Raw genomic sequence first — 18,031 nt, forward strand, 5'->3', positions numbered from 1 at the left:
TTTTTCATTAAGTCAATTTCAAGTTTTCTTTTGCAATCTGCAGAGAAAAAGCTTTTTTTTCAGACACACCCTTACCTATCCATTCTGTTGCTGTATAGAACACAGTGTAGAACTGGAGACTGTGGAGGACCAGTGAGATGATCTTTCTGTCCTTGTATTTTTCTCCAGCAAAGTATTTATGAGGAGATTCCTGAGGCTGTGTCAAGCATCTTCCAGATTGAACAGGAGGATCTTTCTGAATGGGGAATATTAGGAGAAGAGAACTTAGCATTCAAATCTCAGGAAGTGTTAGAAACTGTGCTACCAGAGGACTCCACTATACACTTGGAAGCTGCTTCTCCCACAGCTGCCAAAAAAACCACCAAGCGGCCATCTTTACAAGTAAGCAAAACAAAACACTACTGTCTGTGTTGGGAACACTTAGAATTGTGAGAACTGGGGATGTGCAAATGTGAAGAAGTACCCAAGCAAAGACCAAGGTATGGTGTGTATGTGTGTGTGTGTGTGTGGGTGTCCAACTTAAAAGGGTCACCAGAAGTGCAAAATAAGAGGCAGATTCTTTTTGAGGACTTTATTTTTTTTCATCCCTTGGAAGGAAGAGGTTTTTAGGGTAAAAGGGCGTCTGGGCTCTTCAGACACTGGCCACAGTCTTCTACATAGGTAGCAGTGTGTGTGTGGGGGGGAGAAAGACAACCCTGTCATCATGGATAAATAATGTAATGACAGCAGACGCCAGGGTTTCCTCAGTTTAGTTTTGAACAACAAAAAAAGAGATTGAGGTTTTTAAATAAACAGACACGTGCCTAAGAAAAGTAAGCTGATGAACTCCTGCGTCATGTTTAAAATCTGACAAGGAAAGTGATCTTTTGTTTAGAGAGAAGAATTGGGTTTAAAAGAAAAAACCACCAGAGATTTGTGAGAGATTTCAAGAGTTAATTTCTGGTCTGAACAGGTTGGCTCAGGTGGCTGGTGAGTGGCAGAGTGCTGCCCGTCAGTGCTGAATGACAGAGACACAGAGCTTGCTTTGGAATGTAGAAGGCGGGCAACTGCAGAAACTCTAGGCTGTAAGGGCAAAGGTCTTGATTTCTGTGATCTCTGTGCTGTTCTGGTCTTGTAGGATGCTTTAGAATGATTAAATACCTTGTTAAAAACATTGTGCCTCAACCCTTCCTAACAGAAAGAGATAATACTAACGTGGAAGACCAACCTTATTTCTTCTCTTAGAATTTTATTAGATGGACTGTCAGAAACATGCTAAGTATGTTGTTCACCATGAGTGTCATGGATAGGCTACAAAGCTCTGGGCCCAGACTTTTCATGGATATGATTCCTTTCACCCCATTACTAGACATGTGTGCTGGGCCTAATTACCAAACCATTCCTGTGCTGTTACATGAGGATAATGGCAGTTGCTAACTTGATGCTATGCAGATGCTATATAGATAGCACTTAGTGTCTGGTACACAGATGTCTTAGTACGATTAGTGATTCTTAGTTGCTATGTTCTGAATTTCAGCAGTCCACATATAAATGCCTCCTGATAGTGCTGCTGGTGAGAGTGTTTTAGAACTACTGGATAGATTTGTATTGAGCCAAGAATTATATGGTACACGGTTAGTGTGTGAGAGCTTCTAGTAGAGTGATATAGTGTTGTGTCCAGTTGAGCATTTCCTCAATAATGTGGATGAGAATACAGGAGATTTGCTGATTGGATTTACAGATAATGTCTAAAATTTGATTGCTTAGCGCTCAGATTAAACTTAATAGGCTTGAAGATATGTTACGTTTTGCCTTTGGGTCTACCAAAGCATGAGAGGATTTAGTAGCATATGTGAACAGCCTCAGGGCTTTAAAGTATAATATCGGTTTTTTTTTTTTTTTGTGTGTGTGTGCTAGGGAAGACAAATACAGTTGCAGTTTACGTTAGTTGACAGGTGCCGTTGGAGGATCACTTGGTTGATCTGGTCATGTCATATGTCAAATATTGTGTTCATATTGAGTATTCAACCACAGGAGGGTCCCTGACAAAGTAGACTGAAGGAGGGTTCACAAAGCCACCACTTTAGAACCACTCCAGGTAAGGTAAGGTTGAAGGGGCCAAAGTTGTTTATCTGGGGGAAGCTGGCCCAAGGTGGTATTTATGTTCACATACTCGACTGTCTGGCAAAAGGAGCTGAATTGTCCTCTCATAATGGTTCTCAAGGTTTGAATTTAGACAGGTAGATGAAAGTCATTCTACTCAGAAACAGAGAAACAAAACAGAAATGTCAGTAAGTGGAAATGTTGGGAAGAGAAGATGGCTGAGTCAGTATGTGTGCACGTTCACTGTTCCTGACCTTGTTCCTGCAGACGACCAAGATTGGTAGGGATACGTAGGCAGAATTCAGGTATGAACTGCTTTTATGATTTTCTAATTCCTTACCCAGGGAATTGCAAGAGGGCACTCTTTTACTAAGTTAAGCTCCAATCCCACAGCTAACTTGTAAGAACCTCTCTTACCTAGCCTTCTCCTACTTATCTGGCTATCACTCTGTCTTTGCAGGAAAAGCCTCCCTCCTTACTTCCTCAAGCCTCAAAATAAAACAAAACAAAAGCACAGAGCAGTCAAAGGAGAAAACTGTGTGTGAATTATTACCACCATATATTCTGAAAACAATCTAGGAATTCTGAGAAAACAACACTTTCAACATCTAATTATTAAGAAGCAACTGTCTGTGAGAGTGTATTTGGCTTGGCCAAGCAATAGAAATAGAAAACAGTAAAACTCTAAGAAGTAGAGTTTGGTAAACATTCAAAATTCTGTAAAGCATTAAGAGCTCCTTTTAGCTGCAGTTATAATCAGAAGTTCTGCCAAACTGTCAGAAACCAAGGATAGGTTCTATTAAGATACCAAATCCGGTGATGGAGGGGGAAAACATCAACCAAGAAGAACCGGAGGGGAGATGGTCAGGATGCAATCCCCATAACTCATGTAAGTGCCAGGTGGGTGCGGTAGCCTGCTTTTAACGCCAGCCTCAGAAGGTGGAGATGTGATCCCTGGAGCAAGCTGGCTAACAAGACCAACTGGAATGGTGAGCTGTGAGTTCAACTGAGAAACTGTACCCCAGTAAGTAAGGTGGAGAGTGATGGAGGAGGCTCTCACATGCACACAAACACACATGAGATCATACGTATGCACACACATGAAAAAAAAAAAAAGAAAAGTAGATTGGGCTGGGGCATAGCTCAGTGGTAGAGTGTTTGCTTAGCATGCCTGAGACCCTGGCTTTATCTTGTGTTTTTTCTTTAGTAATTTAAGGTAATGAATTAAAAATATTGTAAGTAAATGTGATACTGACATGTTTTATTTTCATTAATATATGCACATAAAATTAGTAATGGCTTTAGAAACAGTAACTTACCTTTAGTATTTATATTCTGTTATACACGTAGAAATTAGAAGTTTAAATATGAGATATAGCATTAAATATGAGAGAAAGGTCTGGCTCTTTATGTGCCAACTTTCCTTAATAGCATGCTTTATGTGTTTTTAAAGGTGAAAGCTCCAGAATTCTTGCATATCAGAGGAAAAGAACTTAAGCGAATACAAAAAAGTAAACCTGTTGTTAAGCCGTTGAAACGAATGAAGTTTGTAAGATCTGAGCTGGATAAAAAATTAATTAAAAAGTAACTTCCTTAAATTTATATATTTTCTGTTTTCTTTCGAAATATTTATTTTTATTTTACATGTATGAGTGTTTGCTTGCATACATGTATGAGCACCAAACGCATGCCTGGTGTCTGGGGAGGCCAGGAGAGGGCGTTGGTTCTCTTGGAACTAGAGTTAAAGATGGTATGGGTGCCAATCCTCCCCAGGAGCAGCAAGTGTTGTTAGCTGCTGAGCTGTCTCCAATCCTTTTACACATTTTCTTATCCAAAGAGTAGACACTGAGTGGCTTGATACATTGAAATTCAGTTTTAGAAGGGAAAACCAAATATCTCATCAAGTCATGGAGAGATTCAAGAGGAAACTTCTCAAAGGAAGAGGTGGTGTCGGGTTTTCTAGTCTGGATGCGTGTGCTGCCCTCCACACTCTTTCTGGTTTTGAGGAGTAGGTTTATGACAGTAGTTGGAATAAAGAGACAGCATGGTAGAGACCCCTGTTTGGTCACAGTTTGATTAACTGCTTTATTATATTGTTTATATAGAATAAAATAAAAACCTAACTCAAAATGGTCATAGCCTAGTCAGCTTACTAATTCATGTTTCTCTCTACTGTCCATTCATGCTTCCCTCTCCCTTGACTGTATCTTTAATGAAGTTTCTTTTGTTTATTATTGAGAAAAACTTTTCCATACAGTATATTTTGATCATGTTTTCCCCTCGCCCATTGGCTCTCAGCTTCTCCCCACTTCTCTACCCACACAACTTTATATCCTTTCTCTTTCTCCAGAAAACAAGTGAAGAGATGAACAACCCCCCCTCAAACAAACAAAAACAAGAAACACACACACACACACACACACACACACACACACACACACACAAAACCCTTCCCACCAAAACAGAAACCAAAATGTACAATCAAAAGACTAATATGACAAAAATTATCCAAACAAAGTCTACAAACATACCATCGATGGGGTTTCTTACCACACACGAATATAGCATGAGAGCAATTAGGATTGCAGTTTAGCTGTGGCCACTCATCCTTGTTGAAACTGGTTTTTTCTTCATTTCACCACTGGTTTTTTATGGGTTGCTCCATTCTAGATTATCCTTCATTTAACTCTTTATGGAGGTTTAAAGAAACTTTAATTATTGGCTTTTGTTGTTGCTTAGGAAACTGGGATGGTCTGGACATGGAAAACTAGTTTATTTTTCTTTAACTGATAACTTAAACTTGTAAGTGGACATTACTCACAATTTAGTAGTTGAGAGTAGATTCATGGGTAAAGAATTCCAAAGCTGATGAAACAGTGAAATTGGCATTTAAGTGACCCTGTGCATGCCATTGCTTATCTGCATTGCTTTAAGCTCATTTAGTTAGCAAGATTATGTATTAAAGCAAATACTGACAGCAGGCAACAAGTATTTTACCTTCAATAAATAGTTACTGTCAGATTATCAATGAAGCAGAAACTTCTTGATTTTTTTTTGGCTCTAAAAATCTTTGCATTTAGTGCATTAAGCCAAGTAGCATGGCCACACACAGAGTAAGGGTCTTTTCTTTTTATGTCTTAACGTTTCAAAGAATGACAGATAGTCCTGCTTAAAGACAGTGTGCTGTAAAAACACATAGGCTTTCTTGGGAATGCCAAAAATATTTGTAGATCTTATTGATATGTATTTGTTATTTTAATTCACAAAAGCTGATTTTAGAAACTTCCATGATAGAGAAACAAGACTGGAATGCAGGGAAAGGAGTAATAGGGCATTTAAAGAATTTATTTTATGAAAGAGGATCTTGGGAAAATATTGCTGAAAGTCTTTAATACACTGCTACTCTGTCATTAGCCAGTCTATCTTTTCTCACTGGCTGGTTGCACTGGAACTCAGTTCTCCATTGCAGCAGATTGCTGTTTAGCTCAGTCTACCAAGGAAGATTCATTTGCTAATCTGTGCTGTTAGACTGATGGGTGCAGAAGAAATAACACACACACACACACACACACACACACACACACACACACACACACACATCTCAACAGCAACAAACCCAAATCAGTATAATCTGAAGTACACTCTACTAGCCAGGACCTGTCTGAAACAGGGTGATGGTTCAAGGAAGTTTGACATGGGAGCTTACCTTTATGTTCCTTTCTCTGCTCCTTCCCTCCCCCAACTCCACTTCTCTCCATTTTCTAGTAAGGGAGAACCCGTAGCCCTGCATTCCTGGGTTTTCACTTCCCCAGTTAGGTTTCTTGTCTCAGACATTTCCCTGGCTTTAGACGTACCTCTTCCCCTCCCTCACAGTGTTCACAAATGTCATACCCCGTCCTTGTTGGACCTTATGCTATTTTGGAAAGTCATAGATGGCTTTGTATGTGATTGAATAATGTTCCTGTATGCCGAGCAATAGGCTAAATGCTATATAGTGCAATTAAGTAACAATAAAAATAACCCAAGAACATTCATTTGTATTAAAAAAAAACAGTTATCATAAATGTAAGAGCTAGAACATTTCCTTCTATTCTCTTTCTAAAGGTTTTTAGAGAAGTTGATAATATAACTTGCAAGTTCAAGAACTAAGATTCTGACCTTGCCCCCGACAACTCTAGAATCTATATTCTTTATATTATGCTGCTAGTTCAAGTTTTCTAGACACATGGGCTAGCATACAGATCAGCACTGTGCACTGGGAAAGGGCCAAACAAACAAACAAACAAACACCAGGACTAATTCAATGAATGGAAAGAGACATTTATAAAACACAGACGCCTTCCCCTCACACCTCACACACCATTATCATAGGGGATAGCAAGTAAAGCAGAAAATGAAGGAAAGAAAAAGAAAACTTTGCCAAGGTATCTGTCATCAAGGCCTTGTCTGAAGGATGTTTAGACATGAACAGAAGCAGCCTGTCTTTGTGCGTTGTCCTTCAAGCTGGTGGCAGTTGACATCTGCTATGCAAGGGACTGTCCTAAATGCATTTACTTTTCTTAAGTCAGGGCCTATGGCCAAATGAGAACTTTCAAAGTATTTAAATGCAGACAGCACAACCCAAGGACTATACTCTTACTGGGTGCTGGAAGTCAGGCAGGATGCTAGGTGTCCTTAAGCTTAGAAAGATGCCAGACAGCTGCAGAAAGCAACAGAGAACCAGTGGGCCGACTACAGGGAGCAAAGAGGGATCTGCAAATGGGAAAAGACAGAGAGCATAGTGCCCAGCTCACCTGACCAAACTTTGTCTTTGAGGAGGACCATGACTGGAGTGAGCTGGTAACACCGAGTAGAGAAGAGATGGACCTCTGCTTGGCATTGGATTTGCAAGTGAAGGAATGAGATGTCAGACATTTTGTATCTTGAGCATGAGGAATCTAGATTATTGTGGTGACAGGGATGAGATTTGGAGCATTGAGCAGAGGAAAAGAAAAACCCACTGGAGAGGATTTTGCCTATTATCAAAGAGAAGAAGTTCGAACCTCAAAGACACACCCAATTGGGGAGCTAGATGCTTCAAATTAAGATAAAATTGAGAGAAATTTGGGCATAGGGGATGCTATGAAAAGCTCACAGAGGAGGCACAGATTCAAGAAGAGTCAGCTTGTGGCTTGAAGGTCTTGCAGAGCATGCTACAGGTGGCACACTCCTTTGATCCAGTGGAGTAGAGAGCTTGGGAGGAGAAGCAGCAGATGAAGGGCCTTTCTCAGGAGCTCTCAGTCTGAATTAATCGGAAAAGCATCGGGTTTACAGAGAGCAATAATGCACTTGGACCCCAGGAGCTGCTAATTTGGGGACTTGGCTAAACTAGGCCTGCTCCAAAGAAAGGGTGATCTCTCTGGTACAGATTTATGAGGGTTAGAATGTGTAAAGCACCCTGCACACAGCCTGGCACATACTTGGTGCTTAAGTGGTTGATTAGATGGCAGGTGATGTGCAGCATCAAGAAAGCGGTCATCATGACTTCTTTGCTCCTCTAGAAAGGCAAGAGAGAGAGACACAGTTTGGCAGTAGGATGGGATATAATACCTGAAGACACAGTGTTTCACTGATGAACTTCTGTAGTGTTTCATCATTTCTTTAGCAGAGGAAGGAACCCTAGACTGAGTTACAGAATTCAAGAAAGGAGAGATCACTGGAGAAATGAGTTTGCTTCAGACTTATTCATTTGTCTTCTGTATGTAAGACATGTTGATTGCTATGAGTTTGAAGCTCTGGGCATTTCCCAATGCTGCAATGTTAAATTTGTCTTAAACCATTATTATAGTTTTGTGTCTGATCCCTATACTTGACTATTCTTTTTAGAGCCTGAACTGAACTGCCAGTATCAGTGTATTTCTTACCTAACACCCGTAAAATGATGAAATCAGCTCACTTTGTTTCCTGTTACAGAATCCCCCAGGTCCATCCCATCCCTCATCTTCACGACCTGTGTTGCGCAGTTCCGGATGCGGTGCTGCCTGTGGATCTGCACCTGGCATCTCGAGTGTTTCACACTCCAGACAGGACAGGTCACAAGACCTTGCTTGGATTCTTGAGGTCATCTGTCTTAGGTGGTCACTCTATGGATGACCAGAGAGACAGGTAAGCGTTTTCTGGTTATTTTGTTTTAAACTGCCAAAAATATTCAGTGAGAGGGAGAGAATGTGAGAGAGAAAGCCTTCTAATTAATCCACTGATGGCAGAGCCCTCACGATGTAGCCTTAAAGGTCCCACCTTTGCCACGGCTTCTTTGGAAATTAAGTTTCCAACACATGAACACCAAGAGTCGCATTCATCTGTAGCAGTAACTTATCATAAGGAAATTTGATCAACTAACCTAGTTCTACAAATGTCTTTCTTTCTTTCTTTTATTTAAACTTAAAAAAAACCACAAAACTTTACGACAACCCTGGCATACAAATGTGGAGATCGAGGCACGTGGACGTTAAGCACTTTATCTCATTTTTATGCAGCTAAAAGAATCACAGTTCGGGGATGAGAACTCAAGCATGTGTTTGAACCAGAGTCCACTGTCCTACTTTGGTCCTGGATGGTGTACCAAAGCCATATTTTTGGAGTTCATTCCAGGTCTCTGTGTGTTTCCCTTCCTTTGGAATCTACACATTGTTCTGTGGACGACAGATGATCTACAACATTCTCAAAAGAAGAGGGGAAGGGGAAGAGAGCTAATATTTGCTTAGTAGCAAAAATATTCCCAGCTCAGGGTTACCTGTTATGCATATGTTTTCTATTTGAATTTTCAACTGTTAAGGGAGAAGTCATAATTTCCATGTTATTCTCGAAGAAATTTAGGCTTCATAGACTCAGGTTACTTGCCCAGGTTATCTCTGAGTAGTGAATGGAATCCAGGAATGTCTAACTCAGTTTTACCTTCAATCATTTTTCCCATCTTTTTCTCCATGTAAAATTTATATTTCAGACATTTTTGTACTAATCAACCCCTCAATTAGATTTTAATACCCAAGACCCCAGATATGCTAGTATCTACTTTAGTATTGTATGTTTTCCTATACTTGTGCATATAAAGAAAACTCTTTTCTCATTCTACCCTCCTCATACTCAAAATGTGAGTTTTCACTCTCATCCACCATTAACTCATGCTCTAGTCTCATCGTTTAGAAGACTGGGTAGACTCAGGAAGAAAATCCACTCATTACCTACGCAATAAGAAAACATTAAATTAAACCGGACCCTTCTCAGAATTAAAGTTTATTCTAGACATACAAGAATAAGATTTTTAAAAGATCACTTCTGATTGTACACACACATTACTAAGGTTTACCTACTCTTTTCATGGTACATTCTGAACCCACTAACTCTGCTTGACTTTTAGTATAAATTGGAGCACTATATATATTCTTTTACAGCTTAAAAGTTATCCTTTTGGGGAGTGTTGAGACAAGGCTTTTCTGTGTAACAGCTTTAGCTATCCTGAAACTCATTTTGTAGACCAGGCTAGCCTTCAACTCACAGAGATCTGCCTGCCTCTGCTGGGATTAAAGGCGTGCACCACCACTGTTCAGCACATTTTCTTGGTGTTTGTCAACCGTAATGAATTTCAATTTGATTCCTTGAAAGAAGGAATTCAGATCATCATCGTACTTAATTTTTTATTGAAACAATGTATTTTCAGCACACATGTGCCAATCACAGTAAAGTTTTTTAGTTTCATCAAGTCAGTGGTAACTTCTTAGTTAGGGTTGCTGTGAAGAGACACCATGACCCCAAAGGAAAACGTTTGATCGGGATGGCTTACAGTTTCACAAGGTTAGCCCATTATTGTGACAGCAGGGAATTTGGTGGCATGCAGGCAGACATGGTGCTGGAGAGGCAGCTGAGACTTCTGCATCTTTATCCATAGGCAGCAGATGCGACTGTGTACCACACTGAGCATACTTTGAGATTTGGAGAACTCAAAGCCCACCCCCTAGTGACACACTTCAACAAGCCACACCTACTCCAACAAGGCCACACCTCCTTACAGTGCCACTCTCAATGGCGAAGCATTCAAACACATCAGTCTTTGGGGGTCATTCCTATTCAAATCACAATGGAGAATGAAAATTTGAAAACTGTTTTAGCATCTCTGAAAAACATAGCAGCCTAACACTGGGAGTACAAAATAAAGAGTGTGTGTAGTCTAGTAGTCATGAGATTCTGCTACTTTCTTTTTCTTTGGTACTGAAGAGTGTATCCAAGCCTAATTCACATAGACAGGTTCTCTGCCATTGAACTAGACAGCTAATCCCTGAAAGAAAAAAAAAAAAAAAAACTCTTTAGTGTTGAGGCATTTTCGTTAACACTCTAGGGGCCAAACATCATTTTGAGTACTTACAGCTTCTATTAGTCAGCAAACTGTTAAACAAATGCTCTCTTTCCAATCCTAAGTTTTTCTTTGTCCAAGTAGATCTTACTTTCTTTTTCTAGGAGAGTAAGTAAATGCTCTATTTGATAAAGATAATTCTTGGCAATTTGTTTTTAAGTGCCAACTCAAGTTAATTTAATTCTCTAGCATCCATCTTGCTATACATAGCTTAAACTTTTCAAAATATATCTGTCTGCTGAGCTGACAAGTTCAGAGAAATGTCTACTTTTTCCTGCCCTAATGAGAGTTCTGAAGAAAAGTAACTGTAAAAACAAAGCAAGTACATCTGACTTTGTGGATTTGCTTTTGCTATAATAAGAATAGTTCACTCTAAATCACAATAATACTTGTGGCTGTGAAGTTGTAGTGCTTTGTTAATTCTACACATAGTAATTGTTATTTGTGGTAAATGCCAAGGATAGTTTAGTAGAATGGTAAGGATATACACTCAAGTTTATTTATTTATTTTTCTTGTTATATATTTGTCTCTCATACAATATATCCTGACTGCAGCCTCCCCTCCCTCTACTTCTCTCCGTTCCCTGCCTCAGGCCCTCCTCCTCCTCCCCTCCCAGCACCCCTATCCCCTCTTCCCCAGATCCCCAGATCTCCTCCTCCTCCATTTCCCTCCAGAGAAGAGCAGGCCTCCCCAAGATATCAACTGAGCACAGCATAATAAGACGCAATAAGGTTAGGCACAAACCCTTGTATCAAGGCTGGATGAGGCAACCCAGTAGGAGGAAAAGGGTCCGAAGAGCAGGCAAAAGAGTCAGAGGTACCCCCACTCCCACTGTTAGAAGTCCCACAAAAATCCCAAGCTAAACAACCACAGCATCTATGCAAAGGACCTAGGGCAGACCCATTTAGGCTCAGTGATTGCTGCTTGCGTCTTGGTGAGCTCCTATGAGCTTGCTTAGTTGATTCTGTGGACCCTGTTCTTGTGTCCTTGACCCCTATGGCTCCTGCAATTCTTCCTCCCCCTCTTCTAAGGTGTTCTCCCTGAGCTCTGCCTAGAGTTTGGCTGTGGGTCTCTGTGTCTGCTCCCACTAGCTGCCAAAGGAAGCCTCTCTGATGATGATTGGACTAGGCACCCATCTATGAATATAGCAGAATATTGTTAGGAATCACTTCATCGACTTTTTTTCTTTTTCTTCTCTCTCTCTTCACCTTCTCGGTCTCACTGTCTCTGTCTGTCTGTCTGTCTGTCTGTCTCCCTTCTCCCCTCTCACTCTTTTGTGGTCAGTCCTGTTTGGTTCTATCCTAGGTCTCTGAGCCATTCAGCTTCCAGTTGCTGCCTATATAAGTAGTGTTGGCCATGGGCTCTTTTTCATGGTTTGCGCCTCAAGTTAGACACATTGGTTGACTACTCCCGTAATCTCTGAGCCACTATTACTCCAGCACATCTTGCAGGAAGGACAGGTGGGGGTTGTGTGGCTAGGAAGGTGTCCTAGTTCCACCACTGGGAACCTCACCTGGTTACAGAAGACTCTGAATCCTCTGTTACTAGGAGTCCTCACTAGGCTCACCCTCATAGGTTTCAGGAACTTTCTACTGTACTGGGTTTTCATATCACCCTCTAAATATCCCCTATTTCAGATGTACTCTACCTGTACTCTCTCCTCAATCCCTTCCTCCCCAACCTGCTCCCTCCTGTTCCCATCCCCACCCATACCCAGACCATCCACAAAAATCTATTCTATTTCCCCTTCCCAGGGAGATCCATCCATCCCTAGAACCCTCCTTGTTATGCATCTCTCTAGCTCTGTGGATTGTAGTGTGATTATCTTTATTTAACCAATTAATATCCAATTATAAACAACTACATACCATGTTTGTCTTTCTGGGTCTGGGTTTCCTTGCTCAGATGATTTTTTTTTCCTAGTTCCATGCATTAGTGCAAATTTTATGATGTCATTTTTCTCCCAGCGGTTGAGTAATAATCCATTGTGTAAACGTACCACATTATTGTTATCTATTCTTCTCTTGAAGGACATCTAGGTTGTTTCCAGTTTCTGGCTATTATGAATAAAGCCACAATGAACATAGTTGAGCAAGTGTCCTTGTAGGATGGAGAGTCTTTTAGATATATTCCCAAGAGGAGTATAGCTGGATCTTGAGGTAGATTGATTCTCAACTTTCTGAGGAACCACCATAATTGATTTCCATAGTGACTATACAAGTTTGTACTCCCACCAGCAAAGGAGGAGTGTTCCCCTAGCTCCAAATCCTCTCCAGCATGAGCTGTCACTTGTGTTATTGATCTTGGCCACTCTGATAGGTGTAAAATGAAATCTCAAAGTCGCTTTGGTTTTCATTTTCCTGATGGCTAAGAATGTTGGACAGTTCTTAAAGTGTTCCTCAGACATTTGAGGTTTCTCTATTGAGAATTCTCTGTATAAATCTGTAACTCATTTTTAATTGGATTATTTAGTTGTTAGATGTCTAGTTTCTTGAGTTCTTTACATACTTTGGATATTAGCTTCTATTGGATGTGGAGTAGGTGAAAATCTTTGCCCATTCTGTAAGCTGTCACTTTGTCCTAGTGATGGTGTCCTTTGCCTTACAGAAGATTTTCAGTTTCATACAGGTCCCATTTATTTATTGTCGATCTTAATGCATGAGTTCTTGATGCTCTGTTTAGGAAATTGTCTCCTGTGCTGATGCATTCAAGACTGTTCCCCACTTTCTCTTTTGTCAGGTTGAGTGCGTCTGGTTTAATGTTGAGGTCTTTGATCCACTTGGACTTGAGTTTTGAGCAGGGTGATAAATATGGATTGATTTGCGTTGTTGCATATGCAAGACATTCAGTGAGACTAGTACCATTTGTTGAAGATGTCTTTTTCTCATTGTGTATTTCTGGCTTCTTTATAAAAAAAATCAAGTGTTCACAGGTGTGTGGATTTACTTATGTCTGGGGTTTCAATGCAATTCTTTTGATCAACATGTCTGTTTTTATGCCATTACCATGAAGTTTTTATTACTACATCTCTGTAGTAAAAAAAGGTATCTTTGAGATACCTCCAGAAGTTCTTTTATTGTTCAGGATTGTTATAGTTATCCTGGGTTTTTTATTTTTATTTTCATTTTTTTTTTGAGCTGAGGATCGAACCCAGGGCCTTGCGCTTAGCGCTCTACCACTGAGCTAAATTCCCAACCCTTCTTTTTTTTTTTTTCAAGACAGAGTTTCTCTGTGTAGTTTTGGTGGCTGTCCTGGATCTCACTCTGTAGCCCAGGCTGGCCTCGAACTCACAGAGATCCACCTGGCTCTGCCTCCTGAGTGCTGGGACTAAAGGCGTGCACCACCACCACCTGGTTGTTTTTCCATATGAAATTGAGTATTGTCCTTTCAAGGTCTGTAAAGAATTGTGCTGGTGGTGGTGGCTCATGCCTTTAATCTTAGCAGTTGGGAAGCAGAGGCAGGTAGATCTCTGTGAGTTTGATGCCAGACTGGTCTACTACCAAGTGGTTTTTTTTTTTTTTCTTTCTTTCTTTCAGTTTGTTTATATGGTAGTTTACATTATTGATTTTTGTATGTTGAACCATCCCTGCATCAAGTAGGGATAAAGTCTACTTGCTCATGGTAGATCCTCTTTTTGATGTGTTCTTGGATTGGGCTTGTGAGTATTTTGTTGAGTATTTTTGTGACTATTTTCACAAGGGAAATTGGTCTGTAATTCTCTTTCTTTTTAGGATCTTTATGTGCTTTGAGTATCAGGATGACTGTGGCCTCATAAAATGAATTCTGCAGTGCTCTTCATGTTTCTGTTTTGTGGAATAATTTGAGGACTATTGGCATTAACTCTCCTTTGAAAGTCAGATAGAGTTCTGTGCTAAAACTGTCTTGCCCTGGTTTTTCCTTTTTGTTTTGTTTTGTTTTTTTGGTTGGGAGACTTTTAATGACTGCTTCTACTTCCTTGGGGGTTATAGGTCTATTTAAATGGTTTATCTGATCTTGATTTAAGATGATTGTCACTTGATTTGACAAGTGGTTATATTGAGAAAATTGTCCATTTTCTTATAGATTTTCCAATTTTGTGGAGTGCAGTTTTTTGATTCTCTGAATTTCCTCAGTGTGTGTTGTTATGTCCCCTTTTTCATTTCTGATTTTGTTAATTTAGATGCTCTTCTCTCTGCCTTTTATCTAGTTTGGATAAGGGTTTGTCTATCTTGTTTATTTTCTCAAAGAATCAACTCTATGTTTCATTGATTCTTTGTATTATTCTTTGTTTATAGTTTATTGATTTCAGTCTTCAGTTTCAATATTTCTTGCTGTCTACTTTTCTTGGGTGTGTTTGCTTCTTTTTGTTCTAGAGCTTTCAGGTGACCTGTTAAGTTGCTAGTATGAGATCTTTCCAATTCTTTCATGTAGGCACTTAATGCTTTGAATTTTCCTCTTAGCATGTCTTTCATTGTGTCCCATAAGTTTGGGTATGTTGTGCATTCATTTTAGAGTGAATTCTAGGAAGTCTTTAATTTCTTCCTTTATTTCTGTCTTGACCCAGTAGTCATTCAGTAGAGAGTTGTTCAGTTTCCATGAGTTTTTAGGTTTTCTGTTGTCTCTGCTGTTGCTGAAATCCAGCTTTAATTCTTGGTGGTCTGATAGGATACAGGCAGTTATTTCAGCTTTCTTGTATTTGTTGAGACTTCTTTTGTGACCTAGTATGTGGTCAGTTCTGGAGAAAGTTCTGTGCGGTGCTTTATACTGTGAGAAGAAGGCATATTCTTTTGTGTTTGGGTGAAATATTTTATAGATATCTGTTAGATCCATTTGGTTGAAAACATCTGTGAGCTCCAGTATTTCTCTGTTTAGTTTTTGTCTAGATGACCTGTTTATTGGTGAGAGTGAGGTACTGAAGTCTCCCACTGCCAATGAGTGAGGGTCGATATGTGGTTTAAACTTTATAAATGTTCCTTTTGCAAATGTGGGTGCCCTTGTGTTTGGGGCGTTGATGTTAAGAATTGAGACACATTCTTGGAGGATTTTTCCTTTGATGAGTATGAAATGTTCTTTCCCACTTCTTTTGATTAGTTGTGGTTGAAATATATTTTGTTAAGTATTAGAATGACTTCACCAGCTTGATTCTTAGGTACATTTATTTGGAAAATCTTTTTTAAAGCCCTTACTTTGAAGTAATGTCTATTTTTGATGTTGAGATGTGTTTTTGTATGCAGCAGAAGAATGGATCCTGCTTTTACATCCATTCTGTTAGCCGGTATCTTTATATTCAGGGATTAAGTCCATTGACATTGAGAGATAGCAATGACCAATGATTGTTAATTCCTGTTGTTGTTGTTGTTGGTGTGTGTGTGTGTGTGTGTGTGTGTGTGTGTGTGTGTGTGTGTTTCCCTTCTTTTGGTTTTCCTGGTATGAGGTTATTTATTTCCTGTGTTTTCATCTGTGTAGTTAACCTCCTTTGGTTGGAGTTTTCACTCTCGTATCACTTGTAGGGCTGAATTTGTAGATAGATATTGTTTAAATTTGACTTTTCCATGGAATGTCTTGTTTTCTCCATCTGTGATGATTTAAAATTTTGCTGGGTATATATTAATCTGGGCTGGCATCCATGGTCTCTTAGAGTCTGTAGCACATCTGTCCACATCTGGCTTTTAGCATCTCTGTTGAGAAGTTGGTTATAATTCTAATAGGTCTGCCTTTATAACACTTTCTCTTTTCCCCTTGGTACTTTTAATATTTTTTCTTTGTTCTGTATATTTAGTGTTTGATTATTATGTGGTGAGGAGACTTTCTTTTCTGGTCCAATCTATTTGGGGTCCTGTATGCTTCTTGTATCTTTATAGGCATCTCCTTCTTTAGGTTAGAAAAATTTTCTTCTGTGATTTTGTTGAAAATATTTTCTGGACCTTTGAGCTGGTATTCATCTCTTTCTCCTATTCCTGTTCTTCTTATGTTTGTTCTTTTCATAGCATCTCAGATTTCCTGGATGTTTTGTGTCAGAATTCTTTTTAGATTTAATATTTTCTTTGACCAATGTGTCTATTTCTTCTGTAGTATTTTTAATGCCTGATATTCTCTCTTCCATCTCTTGTATTTTGTTGGTGATGCTCTTGTCTGTAGTTCCTGTTTCTTTATCTAAATTTTCCATCTCTAGATTCTTTCAGTTTGTGTTTTCTTTCTTTCTTTCTTTCTTTCTTTCTTTCTTTCTTTCTTTCTTCCTTCCTTCCTTCCTTCCTTCCTTCCTTCCTTCCTTCCTCCCTCCCTCCCTCCCTCTCTCTCTCTCTCTCTCTCTCTCTCTCTCTCTCTCTCTGTCTCTCTCTGTCTCTCTCTGTCTCTCTCCCCCATCCCCCAGGATTTCTCTGTGTAATGGTCCTATCTGTCCCAGAACTCACTGTATAGACCAGACTGGCCTTGAACTCACAGAGATCCACATGCTTCTGCCTCCCAAGTGCTGGGATTAAGGATGTGTACCACTATGCTTGACTTAGTTTGTGTTCTCTTTATTGCTTCTATTCCCATTTCTACATCCTGAACACTTTTATTCATTTCCTTCAACTGTTTTTTTTTTTTTCTTGGCTTTTTAAAAAAGGGATTCTTCCAATTTTTTGTTCGTCTTTTCCTTGATTTTTCTTTCTTTTTTTAAAACATTCTTTTTTATTTATTCTTTATGTCTTTCACATCATGCATATCAATCCCATTCATTTCCCCATCCCTTTTCATCTGCCCTCTGTCCCCACAGTCCTCCCCCCCCCAATAAAATTTTAGAGGAAAAAAAAAAAGTAAAGCAAAAAAAAAAAAAAGGCAAAAATTTTTTTGCCATGATAGTTGTAGTGTGACATAGTGTTCATTACAGAGTCGTTGGTCTGGATCAAGGCCTCTGGTTTCTGCCACACCATTGATGCTGGGCCCTCACTCCTCCTGGATATCCTGTTGTTGCTCTGTGTTGTGGAGATCCTGCCGCTTTGGGTCTGCAGGACTGGCCCCTCCATGTGCTCACAAAGACCATAGATGGGGTAGATGTTGGCGTGGGTCAACTCATCACGCTGGCTCTGGACTTGTGTCATTTCAGGTTGGTAAACCTGCCAGCCCTCTCTTCCCTGTCCTCACCAGCAGGGTGAACTCTACAGCATGGCCCAGGCTAATTTACTAGTTGCAGCAATTAGCAAGAGGCGGGGCCAGTTCCCCTGCTTCCAAGCCCTTAGGGTCTGCACTCCCACACACAGACCATCAGGGCCAGCGCTGAGGGGCAGGGACAGCTCTCCTGCTCTTATGACCTTAGGGCCAGCTCTGCTACGTGCCTCAGGCAGTGAGGGGCAGGGAGTGAGGGGAGGACACATCCCCCCCACCCACACCATCATATGGCAGATGATGGTGAGGCCAGATCGCCCAGGCTCATGTTCTAGAGCCAGTTTACTAGCATATGGCTGGTGGTGGACTACTTTCTAATCAACTTTTTCATATGCCCCCAAAGTCATCTTGATAGGCTACTATATTTCTTCATTTGAAGATTTTTTTTCTATTTTATTTGAATAATGTTTGCCTTGTTTTTATTGTATGCATTTCTT

General features: G+C 40.0%; 1 protein-coding gene across 1 annotated transcript in view; it reads left to right on the forward strand.

Moving 5' to 3' along the window:
• Ttc6 (tetratricopeptide repeat domain 6) overlaps positions 1 to 18,031 on the forward strand; it is a 160,737-nt gene that overhangs the window by 52,910 nt on the left and 89,796 nt on the right. Inside the window, exons 3-5 of the mRNA XM_036206397.1 lie at positions 169 to 381; positions 3,536 to 3,666; positions 8,035 to 8,226. Coding sequence (XP_036062290.1) covers positions 169 to 381; positions 3,536 to 3,666; positions 8,035 to 8,226 — 536 coding nt within the window. The remainder of the gene's footprint in view (positions 1 to 168; positions 382 to 3,535; positions 3,667 to 8,034; positions 8,227 to 18,031) is intronic.

Source organism: Onychomys torridus, chromosome 14 (genome assembly GCF_903995425.1).
Source record: "Onychomys torridus chromosome 14, mOncTor1.1, whole genome shotgun sequence".
Lineage (NCBI taxonomy): Eukaryota > Metazoa > Chordata > Mammalia > Rodentia > Cricetidae > Onychomys > Onychomys torridus.